Consider the following 27,685-nt stretch of genomic DNA (forward strand, 5'->3'; position numbering starts at 1 on the left):
TTATTGGGAAGCTTCCTTAGAGCTTTGAGCATAAATACGGTCACTTCTTTCCATTATACCACCGTAATCTTTTTTAAATTATCAGTTAAGAAATTACCAGTACGTCCCTTAAAGGCTGCAAGTCAACTTTTAATGTCGACAACACAGCTTATTTGTAATATCTTGGGGCATTAGACGACAGAATTGTGTTGAATATATGACAGAATTGTTACCATATAATTATCAAAATAGTTCATGTTATGTTAAATATTTTGCGAGCTATTTTATTTATTTTTTCATCATATTTTAATTAATTGTTTCAAACAACACCGAAATCTTGAATTTTTTTATGTCAATAAGGGACGAGACAAGCAGGACGTTCAGATGGTAATTGTTACGCCCTGCCCATTACAAAGCAGTGCTGCTCAGGATTCTTGAAAAACCTAAATACTCTGAGAGTTGAGACATAATGTGTTAAGTCTCAGTTGCCCAGTAATTTCACTAGCTATGGTGCGCTTCAGACCGAAACACAGTAATGCTTACACATTACTGCTTCACGGCAGAAATAGGCGCCGTTGTTGTACCCATAATTTAGTCGGCATCCTGTGCAAAGGAGCCTCCCACTGGTACAGTACGTACATACGTAAGTATAGTTTGATACAGTAGTTATATTACATATTATATTTCAATAATCTAACGTTTGAGAGTTATTTCTAAGTTCCAAACAAAAAAACTTTTGGAAAATTTGATCAAGAAGAAGGAAGAATAAATAGACGGTCAGATATTAGTGAAGTTCTTTGGATTGAAAACCACTTAGCTTAACTTCTTGCAGAATAAGAACCAAATATGTTGAGAGCAGTAAGTACCTTTATCCTTTTTTACTGGCAAGTTGTGATCTTTTTTATCAGAAGCCTTGTATAGTTCGGCGATCTTAAAATACAGATAAATCGATACAACTAATTGAACACTTGAACATTTAATTATAATATTAACAGTAAAGATTCTGCCACTATATTACCGTTGAGGTAATTAAGAAAAACATAAAGCGTACTCTATGATTTTGGAAAAAGCAAATGCAATCGATGTATGAGAGTTCGTAAATTACAAAAACACTCGAAAGCGTTACTAAAATTCACAAAACAAAGATGTCTATGTGTTATTACAACACAGTAGACACAAAACCTGTGTAGTGACAAGAATTTTGACAGGTCTTTGTAAATTGAGTAAACATATTTTGCAAAAAATAGGTATAAAACCAACAATAATAAATATACTTTAATCCTGCGCACTAGCAATGCGCAAACGAAATATCTATAACCACAGAGTAGAAACAGATACAGTGTAACTAACAGCCCAAAAAATCTGGCTTATACTTTATACGTAAGTATCTATCGATACTCTGTGGTTTTATTGTCGATTAAAGAAAGTCTTCTATCACTGATTACGTCTAGAATTACGGTCAGTAAACAAAGGAATAACATAATAGGAAATTTATCTCTTATCATAAAGAACATATTAGTATGATAAAACGCCACTTAAGTAGATTAACACCTGGCATTATATTAGTTCTATTTAATTAAATCATTGTCATTTAATACTAAATTATTAATTTCAGCCTAAAAAAATCCGTTAACTTTGTAATTGTTTATTCTAGATTCAAAGACCGAAAGCGCTCGTTGATAAATATAAAAAATAGTTAAATACGAGGAACTTAAGACAAAATTAAATTTACTATTCAATATTATTTTAGCCTTTCAAAGCCTATTTAAACATATAAATTATTTATTGAAGTAGGCGTTACTTTGGGAAAATCCATAATTATCCAACTGTTTTACGTTTTCTCTAGTATTCATCCTTTAAGACCCTTGTCTCGTGCCAGAGTTCGGCGAGTCAACGTTTTTAAGACAAATATTGGCGGAATTAGCACTAAAGAAAACTTAAAACATTTGGACAAATTATGACAAATATAATACTTATACTATACATTAACCCCCTTATTCATAATGGTCCGCTAACTTTAAACAGCCGCTAAGGAGTGTTTTTTCTCATTCTGACTTAGGTCAATATTAGAAGACAGAGTGCGAATTAGCAATGCTTTAAGTTAGCAGACTATTATGAATAAGGGGGATAGTATTTACTTAATTTTTATGTAAATCTGAAATTTAGAACTTCATAATATAAACGGTAATTGATAAAGAAGGTTTCAAGTCCACACATATAAATACGGTTTTGCCTCTTTTTTTCCCAAATATTCTAGATTACAGATAAGTGTAAGTACAGACTTATTAGCGCGTATACGTAACTATCTTATAAGCTGCCTACTCCAAGTACGCAAAAGAAAGGGAATTTATATACAAAATATATATAAATAGTAGACTGTAGACTGGCAAGAAAGTTCTATTTTTTTTCTAAGTTCTATGAAGGAATTCAAATACCTGCTATCTTGTGGCTTCACCACCAGATTCATTATTTTCCCTCCCTTAAGAATTGTTTGGTTATAGTTTAACTACCTACACGTGAAATACTTACCTTTCAAAGTTCTTTACTAACATCTAAAAGTTTTTCAAGTTATTCCAGAGGCCATTTGTAGACTTCTTCTTCCGTTACACTTCACCAAAGACAAGGCAAATGACTGCTATAGCTTCCTGTATAAAAATGCTATATTTGTTAGTAAAGAAAAAGAAATAGTACGTGGATTGTGAATCCACGTACCACTGTAGCACATCGCTTCACCGGATGTCCGCTTGATAATCTAAGGATCTATCTATGGATACCCATAAGGGTATGGTGGGTAAAGGCGCCTATTTCTGCCGTGAAGCAGTATTTGTAAGTATTTCGGTCTGAAGGGCGCCGTAGCTAGTGAAATGAAATGGGCAAATGAGACTTAACATGTTATGCCTCAAGGTGACAAGCGCAGTTTTAGTGCCGCTCAGGATTTTTGGGGCTTTTCAAGAATCCCTGAGCGGCACTGCGTTGTAAGGGGGCAGGAGTATTAATTCCCATCAGCTGAACGTCATTTCTTCTTCAACGTAACCTCATTTTCATAACAAAATCTATATTCCTTTAAAATTGAAAGAGTGCCCTCAATAGTCTGCGTCATCAGATCTTTTTACAATGGGGCTGATCTAGGAGTACCAATACCGGTACAATAACAAACATACAAACAGTTGAATCTTTGAAGTCTGACGAAAAACAGCAGACAAAGTCATTGTGGATACATTCAAATATCTACAATTAAAAATTAATCATTGCTATAGATTTATCTAGGCTTTTAAGCCATGACGCATTTGTAACGTCAGCCAATTAGCAAACATGATAAAAACACGACGCAAGTATTATAAACACAATAAAACGTTTGTTTATATTCTCGAAACATAATTTTTTTTATTTTTTTTCTATGGTATTCCGTCCTATTGGAGGACAAACGAGCGTACGGGTCACCTGGTGTTAAGTAATCACCGCCGCCCACAATCTCTTGCAACACCAGAGGAATCGCAGGAGCGTTGCCGGCCTTTAATTAAGGTGTACGCGCTTTTTTTAAAGGTCGTATCGTCTCGGAAACACCGCACAAAGAAGTTCATTCCACAGCTTAGTAGTACGTGGACGAAAGCTCCTTAAAACCGCACAGTGGAGGACCGCCACACATCCAGATGGTGAGGATGATATCCTAACTTGTGGCGTGTCGTGCGAAGGTGGAATTCGGCGGCAGGAATCAGGTTAAACAGGTCTTCGGAACACTCCCCGTGATAAATGCGGTAGAAAACACACAATGAAGCGACTTCTCTACGCAACGCCTAGTGATCCAGCCGTTTAAAGAGCACTGGGTCCCCCACAATTCGAGCTGCTCTACGTTGCACGCGGTCAAATGGATCGAGCTGATACTGGGGTGCGCCAGACCAGAGATGACAGCAGTAATCCATGTGTGGCCGGACCTGCGCTTTGTAGAGCGCTAGTATGTCGGCTTGAAGTATTGCCGTGCTCTATTAATGAGGCCCAGTCTCTTTGAAGCCAATGTGGCTTTACCCTCCAGAAATTGGCAATCGCTCGAGATTTCGAGACCCAGTATTCCGATACTAGGCGAGGCTTTAAGGGAAGTGTTGTCGAAGAGCGGTGACACGACAAATGGGGTTTTTTTAGTGGTAAGCGCGCAAACTTGAGTCTTCTGGGGGTTAAATTGGACAAGGTTCAATTTACCCCATTCCGGGACCTTCTCGAGAGAGGACTCGATAGAAAACACAAGTTTCTCCCGGCACAGGTCGACGATTTCCGAGAGAGACCTGCATGGCCCGTGTATACGGCATCACCAGTGCTGTCGTCTGCATAGCAATGAATGTTGGAGGTGTCCAACATATCATTGATATGCAGAAGAAACAGGGTGGGAGTAGCACACAGCCTTGGGGCACTCCAGCATTCACGGGCTTCGGGTTCGAGCAATATCCATCGACAACAACCTGTATGCTGTGCCCAGTGAGGAAGCTGGAGGTCCACTTGCACAAGCTCTCGGGAAGCCCAAATGATGGAAGTTTTGAGAGGAGCGCCTTGTGCCAAACACGATCAAAGGCCTTCGCTTTATCCAGGCTAACTGCCAGGCCTTCCCCCTTTCTTTCAATAGCCGCAGCCCATCTATGTGTTAGGTATACCAGAAGATCACCTACCGACCGACCATGGCGAAACCCGTATTGTCGGTCGTTGATCAACTGGTGACCTTCTAGATATACCAAGAGCTGGCGGCTGATTATACTCTCCATGATTTTGGAGAGCAGGAATGTAATAGCAATAGGCCTGTAGTTTGCCACACGTTTGGGCATAAGTTCTAAGCACGATTGGAGAAATGTCATCCGGCCCGCTCGACTTCCTGACGTCCAACGAAAACAGATCTCGCCTAACAGTTTTCTAGACAGAAATATGTTTTTCCGTTGTTGTCAAGAGTCGAGTTGGAGGCGAAAAGAGCGCACAAGAGATCGGCTTTCTCTTTTGCCGTATGGGCCAGGGTGTCATTCCTCATGTGCAACGGCGGCATGGATGCCTGGCTGAAGTTACCAAGAGCAGCTTTCGACAACGACCAGAACTTGCGTGACAGAAGTCCACGTTGAGTGTGGAGCGGGGTGCCGTGGTGTTACTGCCTCGTTTGTCCTTGGTCATGCGCGGTTCTGTGCCCTCCCCAGAATACGAAGGGCAGTCCGAGCTAGAGTGCTCGGGGAGGGATTTTCCGGTTTTGGTAGAGCCGGTACCCTCCGGGGGTAAAATCTTTTGTACATCCGCTGTCATATTCGGGTGGAGAGGGGGGGGGGGGGAGGGCCACCGGTCCTCGACATTAACCTATGCGAAACATAGCGGTACTAGGCTGCTACTTCACGCCGGTATTCTGTGCGAGTGTGGTAATTAAACCCGGACGAGACTGGCCCCATTGTGCTGACGTCAAAAGACTGCAGCGTGACCCTCCCACTTCTAAAAAACCCTTAGTTGCCTCTTACGACACCCATGGGCCTGGGACTCCCCTATTATTTTTACGCCCCGGGGAAAGTACAGGGCATAATTAATTATTAATTACAAGACATAATACTTTTTGACGAGTAAGAAAAACTTTAATCTTTGAAATTAGAAAATTTTATTTCGGATAAAATTTAAATTTCATAATTTGAAAATTTAATATTAGTTCCGATAAACGTATGTCTATCGGCATTCCATGCTAAATTAGTTATATAGGTATGGCGTAATAAATGGTTATTAGGATACCTGCCGATAAGATATATCCGTTCTGTAAAAATATCTCGATTTCCGCGTAGAGATAATATGCTCGAAGTTATTAGTTTTGATACCGAGACGCCAAATAAATATTAGGAAGGAATTCATTCTATCTGATTTTTGATTGATTTTCTGAATAGAAGCTATCGAATGCAAACTATAATTGCTATATGCCGCCGAATTCCACCTTCGCACGACACGCCACAATTAGGATATCATCCCCACCATCTGGTTGTGTGGCGGTCCTCCACAGTGCGGTTTTTAAGGAGCTTTCTTCCAAGTACCACAAAGCTGTGGAATGAGCTTCCTTATGCGGTGTTTCCGGGACGATACGACATGGGTAACTTCAAAAAAAGCGCCTTCCTTAATAAAGGCCGCCAACGCTCCTGATTCCTCTGGTGTTGCATTAGAACGTGGGCGGCGGTGATCACTTAACACCAGGTGAATCGATGAAATCTGTTCTCTTTTGCGAAAATTATTAATTCGTCAAAGCAGATGTAGTGGTTTGCCCGGTACGAGATGTATATAGCGTACTCAGACTTTCCTCCGGCTTTACCTAAAACTTAGCCGTGTGTGTTAAAACGTGAACTTGACTATTGCATTGGGCTGTCTTGGCTCAAGTTCAGAATAATTTCAGCTGTGAAATGACTATAAAAACGAAATTTAAGATAATATGCTAAGCTAACAATCACCTAACATTACTCACATCAAGAATTGCTAGATATTCTTGTGTGGTTTGAAAGAAGTATTAATCGACCGGCCTTAGTCAAGCTATTTTTATTTCATAAAATTACAACGTCACGCAAAAAACTTTTAGCCTTTAAAATTGAAAAATATAAATGCGTCTATCAATCTATACAAATAATGTAAATAGGAAAAGTTTTTTTTGTATCTACGTAACATGTATGTATTTGTAATGACTCAAATTAAAAACTATTGGACCGGTTTTAAATTAATTCCACCGGTAGAATGACTATGTTATCACTGAGAAACATTGGCGTCATTTTATTTAAAATATAAGAACAACTTGCAAAAGTATTTATTTGTATAAATAGTTATTTTTATTTATAATTGAATCACAACACTTCGCTGATAAATATGGCAAGGAGTTAGATAACTTCACTTCTTGTATTTTCAAGGGATGCATGAGAAAAGTCAAGCGGCAGTAATGTGTAAGCATTACTCTGTTTCGGTCTGAAGGGCGCCGTAGCTAGTTAAATTACTTGGCAAATGAGAGTTAACATCTTATGTCTCAAGGTGACGAGCGCAGTTGTAGTGCCGCTCAGAATTTTTGAGTTTTTCAATAATCTTGAGCGGCACTGCATTGTAATGGGCAGGGCGTATCAATTACCATCAGCTGAACGTCCTCCTCGTCTAGTGCATTATTATCATAAAAAAAAGGCTATAAGGTGCAATAATATTTAATATATATATATATATAAGAGATATCCACGTATATAGTCACTCATCACGATATCTCTGGAACCATTAGAGCTAAAGACTTGAAATTTGGTAGGAATATTCTTTTCACCGAGAAGAGGTCAGCTAAGAACGGATTTTCCATGATTCCACCCGCAAGAGTTTTTTTTATTATGAACAGAACAACGTCTGTCGTATAATATATTAAAACGTAGTATAATATATTAAAACGTAGCAAATTTGTTAGTTTTCTCTTCCAGGTAAGTGACAGACACCCTGTTTTTGTCTTATTATTATAATCACTTTTTACATTGAAGAGAATTATTATTATGAATTAGTCTATTTGATAATAATATATTATGTAAATTATATACTTTTACTGATCCAGCAAACGTTGTATTGCCGATATTAAAATTGCGATACAAAAGTAACTGTTGATCGTAGGTGGGTGAAAATTTGAAGTTGTATGTATTTTTAATGCTGACTCATAATCAAACAAATAAAAAAAAATGTCAAAAAATTAAAAAAAAAAAACATCTGGACCACCCTTAACATTTAAGGGGAATGAGAAATAGATGTTGTCCGATTCTCAGACCTACCCAATATGCACTCAAAATTTCATGAGAATCGGTCAAGCTGTTTCGGAGGAGTTCAATGCTTAACACCATGACACGAGAATTCTATATATTATATGACATTGAATTTGTTAACATTATACATAGGTACTAGATGAGTTATTTAATTATTTACGTCTTATAATATCTTTAATTTTATAAATATTAATGATAGCATTGTGAAATCCGACATGTTTCAGTATAACAGTTGTGTGTTGGTACTTAGACAATTTTATAACATATTTTGCATGTCAATTGGACGAAAGATATTGGATTATCAATAATATTATGTTAACATCTTAACACGGACTAGTAAAAAAAGAAGGACTCCGCGCCGTGATATTAGCAAGTGAAGCACCGTTATGCTAGTGTGTGTGCGGTTACGAGGGATACTAGTTACACAATTTTTTCTCCCTTAAATAATCTTATATGGCCACAAATACTTTTATAGTATCGGTTTTTCACATTTTCACAACGCACGACAGCATTTTTAAAATACTTTATTGAGACGCAAACTGATCTGTTACAGACTATGACAATTCTCAATGATCGTGGCCGATCGGCTTGTATTAGTGTAAGTGTGTGCATGGGTTATGTATTTACACGTCTACCGGCTTGTTTTGGTGCTCCACTGTTATGTACGGTGACACGAATTCCTTCTTTTTTTACTCGTCTGTGGATTATCAATAATATAATGTACGTAATTATAAATAATAAATACAATGTTTCATGCAAATAAAATTTATTTGAATATCACAGTATGGAGCGCGGAATACTTTATTATAATATGATTGTTATTAATAATCTTGATCTTGACATGACGTTTAAATATTATGTAAATGCAACCTTATAAAAACTGAGGTCCGCGATATAGCTGAGTACGTTCCGGTTTTTTATGTATAACATTAGACATCAGACAAAAACTCAATTATGACTTTATAATTATAATGTATAATATCGGAAGAGCAATCATGAAGGATATTTAACAAGCTGTAAAGCTAAAAGCCATCAAGTTTTTTTTGGATACATCACGTTTAATGCCATTTTAATATGGGGATAAAAAATAATTTTTCATTACTCATACTCGGAAAGTAACCTTACTTTCCGTTTTGATTTGATTATTTGGTGAAAATGCTGCTTCCCTCTCCTTCCTCACTTTAAAAATAGAACTGCTGTGAAGAGGTTTATGTACTAACTAATTAAAAAAATGCTGCGGCCATGTGACTTTCTAAACAGCCAGTGTGAACTTAGCGAAGACTTCTTTGAGCGGAGTAAACCGCAACAATTGCGCGGTAAGTTCAATATTTGAAATTTAAAAAGTTGACATAAATTGGCGGGATACTAATCTGTGCTTAGATAAACAACTACTTTTAATTTCCTCATATTCGAAATGAAAAGTAGAGTGTTTAACTCGGGTAAAAGTATCAATTCCTACTTGGACTACAGCCGACCTCGCTGCGCTCGGGCGTCCAAATACCTAGGGAATTAATTCTTTCAACCCTCGGTTAACAATCTACTATTCTCTGCAACTCTGTGCGGATATATGATACCTAGTCTTGCCATAAATACTGAAAGAAAGAAAAAAAATTGTTTCTATTGAAAATAACATTTTTTACTTTTACAGTGAATTAGTTTAATACATAAATATAAAATAATTTAACATATAAAAAGCTTATTCGAAGTGGTCTCCATTGGCTGCATTACAGTCCTTTAAACGTTGAGGCCAGTTATCAATAGAAGCACGCACTCTTTCCATGGAAAATTATTCATTGCCAATCGTACGGATTGTTTTAGGGACTCCAAATTATCATGGCGTTTAGAGCAAGCCCTACTCTTTAAAACTGACCACAATCCAGCGGATTAAGATCAGGACTAGACGATGGCCAGTCTTCAGCTCTGATGAAGTCAGAAACGTTCGTTTCCAACCAAGACTGCGTACACCGAGCTTTGTGACCCGGCGTCGAGTCATGCTGGAAGGACCACTCTTGGTTATTGAACATGGTGTTGTTAAGGAGCTTCCTACCTTCTCAATAATGGTATCTTGATACACTTGTGCCGATGTTTTGATACCTTTTTCACAAAAATATGGCTCAGTCACTCCGTCATAGCTAATAACCAAACCATCACTGAAGTCGGATAGTTGCACGTTGCACTCTGTTGACTTATTGGGAAGCTTCCTTAGAGCTTTGAGCATAAATACGGTCACTTCTTTCCATTATACCACCGTAATCTTTTTTAAATTATCAGTTAAGAAATTACCAGTACGTCCCTTTAAGGCTGCAAGTCAACTTTTAATGTCGACAACACAGCTTATTTGTAATATCTTGGGGCATTAGACGACAGAATTGTGTTGAATATATGACAGAATTGTTACCATATAATTATCAAAATAGTTCATGTTATGTTAAATATTTTGCGAGCTATTTTATTTATTTTTTCATCATATTTTAATTAATTGTTTCAAACAACACCGAAATCTTGAATTTTTTTATGTCAATAAGGGACGAGACAAGCAGGACGTTCAGATGGTAATTGTTACGCCCTGCCCATTACAAAGCAGTGCTGCTCAGGATTCTTGAAAAACCTAAATACTCTGAGAGTTGAGACATAATGTGTTAAGTCTCAGTTGCCCAGTAATTTCACTAGCTATGGCGCCCTTCAGACCGAAACACAGTAATGCTTACACATTACTGCTTCACGGCAGAAATAGGCGCCGTTGTTGTACCCATAATTTAGTCGGCATCCTGTGCAAAGGAGCCTCCCACTGGTACAGTACGTACATACGTAAGTATAGTTTGATACAGTAGTTATATTACATATTATATTTCAATAATCTAACGTTTGAGAGTTATTTCTAAGTTCCAAACAAAAAAACTTTTGGAAAATTTGATCAAGAAGAAGGAAGAATAAATAGACGGTCAGATATTAGTGAAGTTCTTTGGATTGAAAACCACTTAGCTTAACTTCTTGCAGAATAAGAACCAAATATGTTGAGAGCAGTAAGTACCTTTATCCTTTTTTACTGGCAAGTTGTGATCTTTTTTATCAGAAGCCTTGTATAGTTCGGCGATCTTAAAATACAGATAAATCGATACAACTAATTGAGCACTTGAACATTTAATTATAATATTAACAGTAAAGATTCTGCCACTATATTACCGTTGAGGTAATTAAGAAAAACATAAAGCGTACTCTATGATTTTGGAAAAAGCAAATGCAATCGATGTATGAGAGTTCGTAAATTACAAAAACACTCGAAAGCGTTACTAAAATTCACAAAACAAAGATGTCTATGTGTTATTACAACACAGTAGACACAAAACCTGTGTAGTGACAAGAATTTTGACAGGTCTTTGTAAATTGAGTAAACATATTTTGCAAAAAATAGGTATAAAACCAACAATAATAAATATACTTTAATCCTGCGCACTAGCAATGCGCAAACGAAATATCTATAACCACAGAGTAGAAACAGATACAGTGTAACTAACAGCCCAAAAAATCTGGCTTATACTTTATACGTAAGTATCTATCGATACTCTGTGGTTTTATTGTCGATTAAAGAAAGTCTTCTATCACTGATTACGTCTAGAATTACGGTCAGTAAACAAAGGAATAACATAATAGGAAATTTATCTCTTATCATAAAGAACATATTAGTATGATAAAACGCCACTTAAGTAGATTAACACCTGGCATTATATATTTAAGACATAATACATTTGACGAGTAAGAAAAACTTTAATCTTTGAAATTAGAAAATTTCAGATAAAATTTAAATTTCATAATTTGAAAATTTAATATTAGTTCCGATAAACGTATGTCTATCGGCATTCCATGCTAAATTAGTTATATAGGTATGGCGTAATAAATGGTTATTAGGATACCTGCGGGCAGAGGCCATTGTATCGATAAAATATATCCGTTCTCTAAAAATATCTCGATTTCCGCGTAGAGATAATATGCTCGAAGTTATTAGTTTTGATACCGAGACGCCAAATAAATATTAGGAAGGAATTCATTCTATCTGATTTTTGATTGATTTTCTGAATAGAAGCTATCGAATGCAAACTATAATTGCTATATGCCGCCGAATTCCACATTCGCACGATACGCCACAATTCGGATATCATCCCTACCATCTGGTTGTGTGGCGGTCCTCCACAGTGCGGTTTTTAAGGAGCTCTCTTCCAAGTACTACAAAGCTGTGGAATGAGCTTCCTTATGCGGTGTTTCCGGGACGATATGACTTCAAAAAAAGCCCCTTCCTTAAAGGCCGACAACGCTCCTGATTATTCTTGTGTTGCAATAGAACGTGGCTGGCGGTGATCACTTAACACCTGGTGACTCGATGAAATCTGTTCTCTTTTCTCTCTCTATGTCCTAGAATCGTAATGACAAACAGAAAAACAATAAAATCACTTTGCTCGGAAAACCTTTGGAAAACGTAAAAAGCTACATTTATCTCGGAGAATTATTGTGATTTAGAGATAACAGCGAGGAGGAAGAAGTCGAACGCAGTGTGAATATAAGCTGCAAAAAATTCTGGAGCTTAAAAGAAATTTTAAAAGAGTCATCTCTCTGGTCTCTCTGCATTCTATCGACTCTATAATACGTCTATCAAATGTGGACATACAATACAACAATAAAAACAAAACTAGCGACCTGCCAGAAAGCGATGGAAAGGAATATGTTGAAAATCAGAAAAATTTACACTTATGTGACAGCATTATGAAAAGGACAAAAGTGATAGATGCTCTTGAGTACGCTGTATCACAAAAGTGGCTCTGGGCAGGTCATGTGGCGAGATTCATAGACAAAAGATGGACAGTAGAAACGACAATTTGGGAAGGACCATCGAGCAAAAAAAGGAGGCCTCCCAAGAAACAGATGGGTAGATGAATTAGTAAAAATGGCAGGAAAAGAATGGAGAGGAAAAGGAGAGGAAAAGCACAGAAAAGGGATACATGGAGTAAGCTGGAGGAGGCCTATACCCAGAGTGGGGTTCAAATGACATAACTTTTATATTATACGCGTAGTCTTAAGATATTAATATTATGCATTCGAAGATTGTTGGAATTAATGAAGGCTTATTATTATATTACTCATATCAGAGATTGTAATGACAATATCTCGCGCTGCAATTAGTTTAATACTTGTATATGAGTCAAGTAAGTATAGGTACAATACAAGTTCTCACGTAGGTCTAGTTTGTTTGCTGGCCACTCGATTGTAAATAAATAAGTCTACCTGCATTCAAAACATACAGATGATAAATAATAAAAATAGTTAAAAAAAACTAAAAAACACCCTTTGGTTGAAAAGATAATGGATGAAATTTAAAATGAACATTAATTCCTGCCTTATAGATGAAAAAATATTTAACAAATTAAAAATGGAATAATTTTATCAAATTAATACATTGTCATCGGTCCTCGATAAACCTACGAAGTTTGAACGAAATCTGGGTCTAAATCGCGCCCAAATGAGTCGTTTACAAACAAACATACATACAGGTGAAGCTAATAAACAGCATGTAAAATACACTGACTTCAACCACACGTATAATGTCATTCTTACGTTAGGATGAAGGATGAAGGTGCCATATTGAGTTGTGTGTTGCGATGTGCGTACACCCGAAAGGGATAAACAATCCTATAACCATGGACTAGTAAAAAAAGAAGGACTCCGCGCCATGTGAAACACCTTTATGCTAGTGTGTGTGCGGTTACGGGGTATACCAGTTACTCAATTTATTCTCCCTTAATCATATATCCACAAATACTTTAATATTATTGTTATTCCACTTTTCACAACCCACGACGGCATTTTTAAAATATTTTATTGCGACGCAAACTGATCTGTCACAGACGAAGGCAAATCTCATAGTGGCAGCCGATCGGCTTGTATTAGTGTAAGTGTGTGCGTGGGGCTATGTATTTACACGTTTACCGGCTTGTTTTGGTGCCTCTCTGTTATGTAAGGTGACACGGAGTCCTTATTTTTTTACTCGTCCGTGCCTATAACCCGGAAAACTTAAAAAGCAGTCGAACTGTGGACAAGATTGGCAATTGTTCCGAGAGTGATAATTGGGATGCAGATGATAAAATCGCTTTGTGTTTAATCGGGATCAAGCCTTTCATTTGATTAAGTTTAAGTCAAACTGAGTCTTATTAAACTCAGTTATAAGTGTCATCGGTGAAATCGGGAACAAGAATTATGGCAGTCCCACAAACTTAACTTTTCCAGTCCACGACTCCGACGCTTATAAAGTAATATGATGTCAATTTTTGTTTTCAGTAATGGTTGCCAGTTGGCGATTCATTTTTATTTATGTACATTATAATCTTTGCGAAATGAACCTGTCACTGTTTAAGCGAGATATATAATTAACTACCGATAAAGTGACGTTAATTCACAAAAAAGGGTAATTTTATATTGTAATCCTTGGATGATATTATTATTACCTTATTGTTAATAGCTCGTATAAATATAGCAATATAATATAAACTTTACTATGATTAAACTGTAAAAATTATAGAAACAGTTTAGCATAACATATTATAATTTATGTGGTTAACTTATGAAATTAATGGTTAAAAATCGTTACATACATTATATTTATTAGTATTTCAATTCTATACATTTTAACACAAATTTAAGTATATTGAGAAGTACCTACGTCATGTGGTGGTTGGATTATCCTCTTACCGGGATCTGCTGCATGTTTTGCTTTTATTTCTTTCATTGTCTTTATTTTTTTTAGTATATAATATTTATATATTTTTTATATAGAATAGGTAATAAAATGCTCGCATAATGCCTATATTTAATGTGTCATTTCAGCCGGAAGAAGTCCACTGCTGGACAAAGGACGGGGACGTCCTGCGCTGCCCTCATCTAAACTATTCCAACGATCTTGACTACTATTCCAAAGATCGTCAGTCCATCTTGTGGTGCCTACCAACACTACGACTGCCGGCACGTGGTCGCCATTCGAGGAGCTTACTGTCCCAACGGCCATCTGTCCGTCGAGCTATGTGCCCTGCCCACTGACACTTCAGTTTCGCATGTCAGGGCTATATCAGTGACTTTGGTTCTCCTAGGGATCTCCTCATTTCTGATTCGATCTCGTAGGGAAACTCCGAGCATAGAGGGCTATGCCCATTCCCCGCTGAGATTCGTGCATCTACTTTATTGTGCTATATGTATGGTTTTACTTATTTATTTACTTTTTTTTGACTTACTCGTGTAACGCATTTAGTAATTGACGTTTGAGTATAACAATTGTAATAGTTCTGAAGTGTTAAATGTTTTGTGTAATATAAATTGTGTTCAAAGTTAAAAGCGTTATAAATATCAAATATTTCATGAAAAGTAATAAATAATAAACTGTATAAATATAAATAAGTATCCAATACAGAGCTTGAATTCATTGATTTTGTAAGGATACTCCGGGAACATTACTGTGTTTCGGTCTGAAGGGCGCCGTAGCTAGTGAAAAATCTGGGCAAATGTGACTTAACATGACGTGACGAACGCAATTGATGTGTCGCTTGAAAATTTTTGGGTTTTTATAATAACCCTGAGCGGCATTACATCTTAATCGGCAGGGCGCATCATTCAGCTGAACGTCCTGCTCGTCTCGTCCCTTATTTGTATAAAAAAAAGGCGCTCGATGGCCTCACTCTCGCGCCGGGAGACGAGTCTGAAGAACTTAAGTATGCGTTGAACTTAAGTGTAGCAATTGATGATAGCAAATTAAGTAAGCATATATGAAAGAGTTTGTGGTTGGCTCAGTTATAAGAGTGCTCGGACGGAACCCCAGAAGTCGCAGGTTCGAGTCACACATCGTTTATAAATTTTGGTTACATTTAATTAAGAAGTGAGAAATATCACTTTTATGAAAGTAACCGCAGTTGATATCTAAAACAAAAGTCATGCAGTTCTCAATACACTTAACGAAGAAGAAAAAAAACTCACTGAACACCAAAGCCATAAAGATAACCATCAGCGCATTAAACAACTTTTCATTCACATGCTCATGAATGTTTGTTTGATTCAGTTTTAAAACAATAAACCACAGAAAATAATGTATTAAATGCAAATTATAAATAATCTGCAGAAATGATTTTATTACCCTTGGATTATTGCGGCCAAACCAACAAACTTAGCAGATTTGAAATCAGTCTTATATGCATTCTGTTTTTGTTTGTGTTACAGCTGTTGTTTTTATATTATTTATTAAAATGTACCTTAAGCTCTTTTTTTATTTGGAAGGGTCCTTTTTAAGTTTTCGAAGTCCGTTCGAAATATTAATGCCACATTTCCTATATGTAGGTAGTTGTATAAAAGGTTTCCACTTGATGGAAGTGAATCGATTCCTACTAGGCTCTGTAAAATAAACAATTCTTTTGCATGCGATAAAAAAGGGTATCTGAATTATCAATAAATAAATTTAAATCTTTTATTAAGCGCAGACTTATGTCGAAGGCTTATTACAGTATTGAAGATTATGTAAACGATATTACAATATGGAATTAAATGGTATTATAGTTGTTTTTTTATGGATTATATGGTTCAGCCTTGTGTTGTTTCACTGGTTTGCATTGTTTTGAAAATATGTTTAAACTTTTATGTAATTAATATGTATGTATCTGAATTGTATTTTTTGTATTTGACGTTGACGAGCAGTCTTTTGATTTTATGTCAATAAAATATTTTGACTTTGACTTTGACTTTGATGAAAATTAAGAAAATGGCAAATATCAGTTCTTTTCTAGGGCCGTTGATTAAAATATTTTTTAATTTATATCACATATTTCTACCTTCATTCACCATTGTCATATCTATATCTAAACTAGCTGCACGGACAGACTTCGTTCCGTAATTTTTTTTATATAAAGGGAAGAGACGAGCAGGACGTTCAGCTGATGGTAATTGATACGCCCCACCCATTACAATACAGTGCCACTCAGGACTACTGAAAACCCAAAAATTCTGAGCAGCACTACAATTGCGCATGTCACCTTGAGACATAAGATGCTAAGTTTCATTTGCCCAGTAATTTCACTAGCTACGGTGCCCTTCAGATCCGAACACTAATGCTTGTGTTACCCATAATCTAGCCTGCATCCGGTGCAAAGGGGACTCCCAATTGTTAATTGTAAAAGTTAAAAAAATTAACTAAATCTATTTCGTAGACTGCTAAAACTTATAAACTTGATGATAATAATCATTCTAATGTTTTATGGTATAAATATTTTTTGTTTCATCATACATCAATTAGACAAGTTGAGACATGTTATTAATTTAAACGAATTTTGCGCACTTCAATATTAATTTATCCAAAAATATACAACAATTATGTGTACAAGTATTCACAATTAAAATGCAGAGATTAAAATTATTATAATTTAACGAAAACAAAGCACTGCGACCTTTTTTGTGTGGAAGTTATTGTTAACCATATTTAAAAGACTGCTTCTAAAATTTTATTTACACATGACTTAATAATTAATTATTTTTATTATATTTTATTAGAACCACCAACAGACTTACACACAAAACTTTTACATTATTTAAGTCTTAGGTACTTAGTTAACATAATATAATTCCATTTACAGACGGCTACAGGCAGCATGCAAAGACAGATAAGTCGTGCGACAGAACCTAGAATTAACGGATATAAAAATGAACAGCTTATGCAGTTAAGAAAAATAAAGATAACATTAAAAAAATATTAATGGTGAGAAAAAACACAACATTTACAACTCTAAGAAGTTAGTGCTTGTGATCTACATCTCCCACTTGAGAGTCAAGCCACCTTCCTTAAAGGCCGGCAACGCTCTTGTGATTCCTCTGGTGTTGCAAGAGAATGTATCCGGCGGTGATCACTTAACACCAGGTGACCCGTACGCTCGTTTGTCCTCCTATTCCATAAAAAAAAAGTGGTTTGACAATTTTTTTTTAAATTTTCCAAATTTTTACAGATCAATGGAAATATCCCTGGCTTTGAATTCCCTGTTATAGTCTGCTTAGCCTAGGTATGAGATAATGCTGACCGAGTTTTTTTTTAATAAAAAAAATAATAAAGTAAAACTTAAATAATCTATTGAAATTAATATCTAAGGGTATCGGTCCTGCGCTGCCCTTATCCAACCTATTCCAGCGATCTTGACCAGATCGTTGGTCCATGTTGTGGGGGGCCTACCAACACTACGTCTTCCGCTACGTGGTTGCCATTTGAGACTTTAGTGCCCCACGGCCATCTGTCCGTCGAGCCATGTGCCCTGTCCACTGCCACTTCAGTTTCGCAACCATCTGGGCTATGTCGCTAACTTTGGTCCTCCTACGATCTGACCGCAGGTACCTCAACGAAATGCTCTTATTAAATACATCAGTTCCTAAAGGGGCTATGACATGGTGTGAAGAACTGATACGAAACTCCCGGCCCATCTTTTAAATCAAATAACAACCAAGCTTACTTTATATCACGGACAAGTAAAAAAAGAAGGACTCCGCGCCGTGATATTAGCAAGTGAAGCACCTTTATGCTAGTGTGTGTGCGGTTACGCGGTACACCAGTTACACAATTTATTCTCCCTTAAATAATCATATATCCACAAATACTTTTATATTATTGTTTTTACACTTTTTCACAACCCACGACGGCATTTTTAAAATATTTTATTGCGACGCAAACTGATCTGTCACAGACGATGGCAAATCTCATAACGGCAGCCGATCGGCTTGTATTAGTGTAAGTGTATGCGTGGGGCTATGTATTTACACGTTTACCGGCTTGTTTTGGTGCCTCACTGTTATGTAAGGTGACACGGAGTCCTTATTTTTTACTCGTCCGTGCTTTATATAATATTATACAATTTTAGGTGCGCAGAATCAGACAGGAACCGTCCATCATTATCCTCTATTTAATCTACTATAGTAAGCCTTCCTTGGCAAAGAAACTTTAATATATTTCTTGAATTTGTGCTCTGCGAAGACCTATGAAGTAGCCCTTAACCATACGTTTAGATAGACTATGTCTATGACAGCTATGAAAATGTCGAAATCCTCTTTGATGCACACTAGCAATAATGTCATACAAATCGCACACACTAAACTAATATTCCTGGCTTGTTTTTATCGGTTTTCTAACAGCAAGAGACTCTATCTAGACCTATAAATTATCTAAGCCCTTAACTCTAGCTAACATATTAAACAGCACGTACAGTTTATGCTTTCTTCTTCAATTGAATGATTTTTTCTTGAATTCAGATATATTTTTTCTAACATACATATTCATATATTATATGTATTGTGAGGGAAGGGTTAGAATTACAAAAATAATAATAACAGTAATTTGAAAATGTTAATTAAACTAGTTTTCTGAACAATTAAGATCCATATGAAAAAGGCTGTAAGTAAATTAAGTTTTAGGCTATATTTACCCACAAGACAGCTGTTTTAAATAAACCTTAAAATACACCTTTTAATCAATCAGTGATGAGAACAAAGGAACCATGTTTTGTAACAAACAATACATTTGCTTTGTTTTGAACAAAAAAAAAACAATCGCCAAAAATTAAAATTATTTTAGAATATTACTAACAGTAAACTGACTTTCAACCTTAAACTTGAAGTAAACGGAAGGAACTGCATTGTTACCATCGGAAAGGTCGACAACCTCCTTTCGAAACTGGTTTTTGAACTCGAACAGCACTGCCTTAAACCAGTAGGTATCCAAAAATTATATAATATACATTATATAATATATATATATATATATATAGGAAATTTGAAAGTGAAGTTTGGAGGCACATAGCACGTAGGGCACGTATATATATTTAATGATATATGGCAAAAAGCTGCACCTAAGATGAAAATTTTTGAAGTAAAATTTCTTTGGGCATGACTTGATGGTAATTCAACGCTTTTCCAACAATTTTTTGTTAACCCTTAAAATTGAATGGTTTTAAAAACCTTATTTACAAATATTTTTGAAAATCACCAAGTGTATATGTTTGTTTATTACTACTTTTGTAATAAAGGATTAGGATATAGAACATTACGTATACGTTCGCAAAACATCATTTAATACACTGGCCTGCAAAAGTAAGTATCACACTTTTCAAATTTTTTTTTTTCTTAACTATAGAAGGTAGAGATTTAAGATTAAAAACGTTTTGTTGCAAATTTTATAGGCTTTAATTCTTAGAAACTAAAATTATACATTAGTAACATTTTTAACTTAAAAAAGATAAAACAATGAAAATAGACATTTTAGTTAAGTGTAAAAAAATTCAACTAAAATGTATTACATGTTATTTAATTTTTAATAACTGGTATTGCCTCCTCGAGCTCTGATCACAGCTTCGAGCCGGTTTGGCATACTGAACACTAGGTTTCGGAGCGATGTTGGGGAATATTCTCCCATTCTTCTACCAGGGCCTGCTTCAGTGCCCTGAGGGTAGTAGGTGGTGGTCTGCGATTTCTGACTAGCATCCCAAGCTCATCCCAGGCGTGTTCAATCGGGTTGATCAGGACTTCTTGATGGCCAAGCCATCACGCTGATACCGACCTCCTGAATATACTCTTGTACGATATGAGCCGTGTGTGGCCGGGCATTATCATGAATCAGCATCGATCCATCACCCATATCTGCTAAATACGGCCCTGCATACTCATTGAGAATCTCTTGAGCATATCTTTGCCCAGTGAGGGTGCTATTTTCTATGGCTACTAGCTCTGTGCGACCTTCTGAAGATATGCCAGCCCATACATGTACACTGCCTCCACCGTATTGGACTCTCTCTGAGATGCAGGCTTGAAGGTATCGCTCACCAGGTCGCCTGTAAACACTTCGCCTTCCATCAGAAGTGTAAAGGGAGAATCGAGACTCATCTGCAAAAAAAATTCTTGACCATTCTTCTTCATACGATATATACAATATGCGAAAACTATTAAATGGTGTAAAATGTTCTCACTATTATTTAGTAATTAAGTTATTGTAACACTGAAAGTTTTCCAAATAAAATAAAATAAAATAAAAATAAAATACCACTGCATGTGTTCACGGGCGTATCGCAGTCTCGCTACTCGATGCTGTCTCTCGAGTTTTGGGCCACTCGCTGGTCTTCGGGGTTTCAAATTTGCTTCAGCAAGTCTTCTTCTCACTGTACTGTCACTAATGTAGTCCCTCCGGGTCTGAAGTAGCTGTTGCTGGACTTCAACTGCATTTTGGTGGCGATTTCTTAACACAGTGGAAATAATATAACGATCTTCTCGGGCACTGGTACACCTGGGTCTGCCATTACAAGGTCTCCTCAGATGGTGTCCAGTCTCTTCGTACCTTCGCTTTACCTTCTGGACCATTCGTACCGTCACACCCACCATTCTTGCAGTGCGACGCATACTGATGCCTAGTTCCAGAAAAGCCATGATCCTAGCACATTCTTCAACTGAAAGAGGCATGATAAATAAATGTTATGTGCTTTTCAGCATAAATTTTTAAAACAAGACCCATCGATATTGAAAAAAATTTAAAACAGAAAGACAAATGTGAGTGGTAAAATTGTAATTCGGAAACGTCCACTTTGAAAAAAGAATGGTTTTGTTTTTGAAGTTTTTTTTCAGCCAATTCTTAAAAGAGGGTTACCGACTAAAAAGTTTTTATGTACAAAATTAAATTCTCTTTGGAGTCCTTTTTATTTCGAAACTATATCTTGTGAACTTAAAACGTTATCCCAATTTTATAAGTGTGATACTTACTTTTGAAGGCCAGTGTAGTATGCCAAATGATACACTTTATTGGGCAGTTATATAGTTTATAGGTTATCACGAGCTATTATCCGCAACTCGACGACTACAGCGCACCTATTTTGCGTGGTGAGGTTGGCGGCTAATCCTGCCACCCCAGCTCCTCAAGGTACTGTTTCAAACCTCTGATGTCACCCATGACCTCGGGGAGAGTCCTCAGTGACCCCAGGTGTTTGGCCCGGTATGTGGCCACACTCCTACACTCCAGAATGACGTGTGCTTCTGTTTCATCTGCCTCCATGCAGGCTCTGCACAGTGGACTGTCGGTGACACCTATATTAAACAGATGCTTGTTAAAAGGTCGTGACCCGTTAGTACATGAGTTATTTTCCGTAACCTAGGTCGTGGAAGTTTTAATAGTTTGCGAGAGAGCTTGGGGTCTATTTGAGGTAGAGCTTCTTTTGCTTGTCTACACCCACTCACTTCCATCCAGTGCTTATAATAATTCCTTGGTGTGTTGACGTATTACCATCGCAGGCCAGCTAGGCGGGAGAGGGATAGTTGGTTCTGGTCCTTTTGCTATCATCGCTGAGCCCCTCCTGGCCAATTCATCAGCAGCATCGTTCCCTCGTAAGTTACTGTGACCCTTTATCCATTGAAGAGTTACTTGGTTGTTATTTTCGCATAACTCCCTCAGACACTGGTGACAGTTGTATATTAGCTTAGTGGTGATAGTGTGGTTATTGGGCAGTTATTGACACAAACTTTATAAATAAAAAAAGTAAAAAAATACAACGACCTGCTTAACAAGCTATTTAACAATTAAAAACCTATGTATTTAAAAGATATTTATTGAGATGTAATTTCTCCAACAGCACTAGGTGCTTTTGATATTTCCATCAAGTAAATGTATTATTAATGACCTTATTACTATTTTAATAACTCCTTGCAATAATTGCTTATATAAATAACAGTTCTTGCATCAAATAAGGTTAATTTATTACAATAACAGCGCATAAATTTTACTACAACTCAATAATATGAAAAAAAAACTTAAAACACGATATTAAGACAGGTAACTATATATTATTTTCCTTGCAATTTGCAAGATATCGGTAATTTACATCAACTGTATTATAAAAACTATCTATATATTTGTTGCCAATCCTATTTAAGCTTATAATATCCGGACGACCGAGCCTTGCTCGGATTTTTAAGAATGTACAAAACTTGAACAAAAAAAAAACTAATAGGCCATCTGGATTCGAATCGGGGTCTTCTGCTTTCCGGATCACCCAATGTCCCATCTGAGCTATAATAGTCTTGTATGTAGTGGCGAAATTTACCTTTGTATTCTAATGTTATTGTAGCTGTTTCTCATTCAAACATGGATAAAACTATTTTTTTTAAATTGAAACCTAGCTAGATCGATTTATCACCCCCGAAATCCCCTGCACACTTAATTTTATGAAAATCGTTGGAGCCGTTTCCGAGATTCAGATTATATATATATATATATACAAGAATTGCTCGTTTAAAGATATAAGATATTCCATCAACTAAGTACCTACTTACTACATCCTCAGCTAAGATAATAAATAGAATGATAGTAGTTATTGGAAAATTTTTAGGTACCTATATTCGTTTCAGTCTCATTTCAATTCATTATTAGTACCCAATTTATTTATAACAGGTATGACCAATTGCGAAGTTCCATGCGTTCAAATAGAAAAATAAACCAATTCTATCAATAAACGATCGAGAAAAATTGCAGATAAAGAATTAAGAATGAGCAGCTTTAGCCTCCTAATTTTTCGAAGGTTTTTTTTTATATAAGAAGGGGCAATCGGCCAAGAGACTCACATGATGGGAGGTGTGAGGCAACCGACCATTGACATCTGCAAAACCAGGGGTCAAGTGATGCGTTGCCGGTCTTGGGTGGGACTTGCGAGTGAGTATGTTCTATGCTTGAAGGTCGTATCAGTTGTGCGGGGCATCAACATTCCGCATTTTGTCCGGTGGTGGAATTCGGCTGCTGCTGTCAACCCGAACAACATTTCTTAAAAAGCGCCAACGAAGAAACAATTACCTACTCACGAAAAGGTTGATAACGTTCTAATAATTTCTCGCGAGTCTAACTGCGGCTTAACCACAAGCTCGTTTCTCTTCTATTCCATAAAAATTTCAATTTCCTTAAAGTCATTATTTTACGATAATTACGAAAGTATTTTTTATTTAAGTTGTTATAACTTGCTAACACGCGCCATCTATAGGAATTTGTGTCAACTAAGACGTTGAACCAAACAACTGATTTGATGATAGCAATTAGTTGTAAAGTAATTCCAAAGATGGCGCTATTTCTGAATTATATTCTTTTTATTTTAGTGAGTCAACATTGAATATTATTAAAATAATGAACTAAATAATTAACTAAATTAAAATATAAAGTAAAAAACCTTTAAGAATATTCTATTCCGAAATGAATATTAATACACCATATTGGTATTGTGCTACTAAATTTAATAATGTAGAGTGTAGAGTATTCATTCATTACAATGTTGTATTTCTTCGTAAAATTTATTGGCTTTAGTACTATTTGGTGTCTTTGTTATTTTTAGATTTAATAACATATAAGTATAGTGAGCGACTTTAGTAATGTATTCCTTTGTTTGAGTGAGCACGCTGTTTCTTGTACATAAACCTTATTGTCTCACGCAAATATATTATCAGTAACACTTCCATTATACGTACCGTCTTATACGGACCGTTTATTTACGAATATGCGTTATGTACAACTGACGCGGAGTAATTATTAACGGAGACAAAAGGCTGTTGATAGTTGATAGTACGGTTCAAGTGCAGACGATGCGCGGGCGCATTCAATCGCGCGACTTATGATACTTAGCACGCGCGAAATACGATTTGATTAAGTAAAATGATGCTCGCGGGAGCTCACATTGTGGACGAACAAAGTGTGGTGTATCAGAGTGAAGGTGCGAGGACTCTGGGAGATGAGAAGACTCCAGTGCCTTCGTTGTCCACGCCTTCCTCGAAGCCTTCAAGCCCATCGCGGGAGTTGGAAGTGCAAGGGCTGTCTAGGGTTCCCACCAGAGAACCAGTGGATATACAATTCACAAACATCACTTGCAACGTCAACCTTGGCTTCAACAAGGGTAAATATTTTAACCTTTTTTGAGTTTCATTTAGTGTTTAATTACCGAAAACTGAAGTATAGATCTAAGCATTTCACTGTGCATTTGCATCATGTATATTGAAATTCAATGAATAACTATTTGATGATTTAGAAATGTGGAATCAGTTTTATGGCTCTGTTTCTTATTGAAGCTTAATTTTTCCGAGTTGGTGACAGATATAAAGTGTATACCAGCCAGTGAATAACTTTGACATTGAAAAAAATCCTTATCAAACTCGGTTTATTTCATTGCAACCTTTAACTAATCAACATATAAATAAATACACAGTTGTTACCTTACTTACATATTTAACTAATGACATTTCACGCTCATTAACCTATCAGAAAACATTAATAAGGAATTACGATAGATATTTCGTTAGCCATTAAATATTTAATATTAAAATGAAACATTACATACTTATATAGGTACTTATTTACACATTCACGTGTTTCCCATACAATTGAATTTAACAGTGTTAGTCAAACAAAGGTAAATAATTTCAAGACCTATACATTATATTGCATATTGTACTGTGAGGAAACCGTTTCTCGGATAGAAATTAATATTCATTTAAAATTGTTGGAACACATGGTGACGATCAAATAGGTGACCGCTCAATTGGCTTACCGAAGAACGGTGATACAACAAATGAGATTTTATAGTAATTGTTAGCGCGCAATTCAAATTCAAAATTCAAATTCAAATATTTTTATTCAAAATAGGATGTGAAATCACTTATTGAAAGTCAAAAAACTACCACCCATTCCAAAATGAATGCCTCAGGCCTGAGATGAATGGGCGCAACAAACTCAGCGGGCTTTTTTTCATCAAAAATATGTTTTACAATTAAAGTAACATTTACAAAGTAACATTGTACAATTAAACTTATTATTTAATAGCCTGAAGGCTGTCGCTCCATTCCCAATCTGTGGTATCATTAAGAAAGTCATTTATGTTATAGTAGCCTTTACCACACAAACGTTTTTCAACAATTCTTTTGAATAACGTAATTGCTTTGAACATTTTCTGGGATCCTGTTGTAAAAATCTTAAGTCTTCTGAGGTTTAATATGAACAGGGTATTTTTCAACGATTCTGCGACCTTCTCAAAAGAGGTACTGGCGGTTGATTTGAAGAGTGACTTACATGGTTGGTGTACGCGGTATCTCCAGTACCTACAGTAATCTGCATAACAATGCGTGTTGAAGGCGTCAAACAAATTTTCTTTTATATACAAAAGAAACAAATGAGACCTAATATATAGCCTTGGCGAACACCAGCGTTGATGGGTTAATGCTACCAGCAATAACAGTTGATAACGACCTTAATATTACGTCCCGTAATATAGCTGGTGATCCTATTCCAAAAACTCTTGGTAAGCCCATACCATGGAAGCTTTGAGAGTAGCACCTTGTGCCATTCAAAGCCGAAGGCCTTCCCCATATCCAGATTTGCCAAGCCTTCGCTGTTCATAATGACCTCAATGATTTGGAGGTCTCCCAGGAGAACCCCAGTTAGCCGGATCCGAGCTATCTTTTTAGGGATTGGACGGCTGACTTCAATGAGTTCGGGACTGCGCCTTTTGAGAATCAGTGCAGAGTCAGTTTAAAGGCATACCTCCTGAGCACGATCTGAGAAATACCATCCAGCAGAAAGATCACTTTTCACTCTGAATTGTAGGCGCTTTACTCATAGCGCTCCACGAGAAGGATGGCGGTGATTTTCCACTTTTGATACAAATGAGCATACCTCTCCGTTGCATTATGGGCCAGGGAATGATTCTCTATGCGCTACGGCGGCAGGGATGGCTGTTTGAAGTTACTAAGAGCAGCTTTCGATGGCGCCCAGAACTTGCGTGTTCCAGTCGGGTAACTTAGCTGATCAGCGATTTAGTAACCTTGGTTTTCAAAAGGCAAAATATGTTTGTTTGAAGTCGGTATTTTTTTTTAAGTTTTTATAGTACGTTTTTATTTAAATTAGTACCTTGATAATATCTTTAAAATTAATTTAAAGGGTCTAGCCTTGTCTTCGTACCAAGGAAATAAGAATCTTAATAGTAATAGACCATTTATTAATTTTTTGATTTAAATTGCAAATTATAATTAAATGAATAGTCGTAGTTGATAAGATCTCTCAAGTGGAATATGGCAAGTAATTTGCTTATTTAAATACCTGCTTACTGTGCCCTACGGTGTGACGGACACATAACCTTTATTTAAAAACAAAAATGACTAGCTGGCCTATCTGAAGATTTTAGAAATCTCGTTTTTTTTATGGAAATAACGGACGAGGCGAGCAGGACGTAGACTGATGGTAATTGATACGCCTTTCCCATTACAATGCAGTGCCGCCAGGATTCTTGAAAAACTCCATAAATTCTGAATGGCACTGCAATTGTGCTTGTCACCTTGAGACAAGATATTCAGTCTCATTTGCCCAGTAATATCACTAGCTACGGCGCCTTTCAGACCGAAACACAATAATGCTTACACATTACCTACTGCTTCACGGCTGAAATAGGCGACGTTGTGGTACCCATAATCTAGTCGGCATCCTGTGCAAAAGAAGCCTCCCACTGGTTAACTGATATTTAGTAGGTCAGTTCAAGCGTTTTGTCTTATCTTTATATTTTCATACACAAATACAAAGATCTCTGATCCAAAGCAAAGGTAACGCACAGGTCCCGCTCATGTCCTCCGGATGATAAATCCGTTGGAGATTCACCCTGAGTCAATATTACAAGATAATGTAAGTCAAACAAGTAATTCGTTAAGGTCACTGACCGTACTACAAAGATCATGACTTTATAATTATATCAACTTTTTGTTAGAGTTCAGTACGTTATACCTAGTAACACTTAAATTAAGTAGCTATTCATAATGTGTATTTGAAGCGTTATAAATTCAAGGTAGGGTTATTTCAGGATTTTTGTACTATACCTACACTGGATTGCTGCTGGAATTTGAAAATC

General features: G+C 36.4%; 1 protein-coding gene across 1 annotated transcript in view; it reads left to right on the forward strand.

Moving 5' to 3' along the window:
* Window positions 1-24,274: 24,274 nt before the first annotated feature.
* The window catches only part of LOC126971770 (ATP-binding cassette subfamily G member 4), an 83,831-nt gene continuing 80,420 nt past the window's right edge, over window positions 24,275-27,685 (forward strand). Inside the window, exon 1 of the mRNA XM_050818168.1 lies at window positions 24,275-24,691. Within this exon, the coding sequence (XP_050674125.1) occupies window positions 24,454-24,691 (238 nt within the window). The 5' untranslated portion in view covers window positions 24,275-24,453. The remainder of the gene's footprint in view (window positions 24,692-27,685) is intronic.

Source organism: Leptidea sinapis, chromosome 24 (genome assembly GCF_905404315.1).
Source record: "Leptidea sinapis chromosome 24, ilLepSina1.1, whole genome shotgun sequence".
In the NCBI taxonomy this organism is placed as follows: Eukaryota; Metazoa; Arthropoda; class Insecta; order Lepidoptera; family Pieridae; genus Leptidea; species Leptidea sinapis.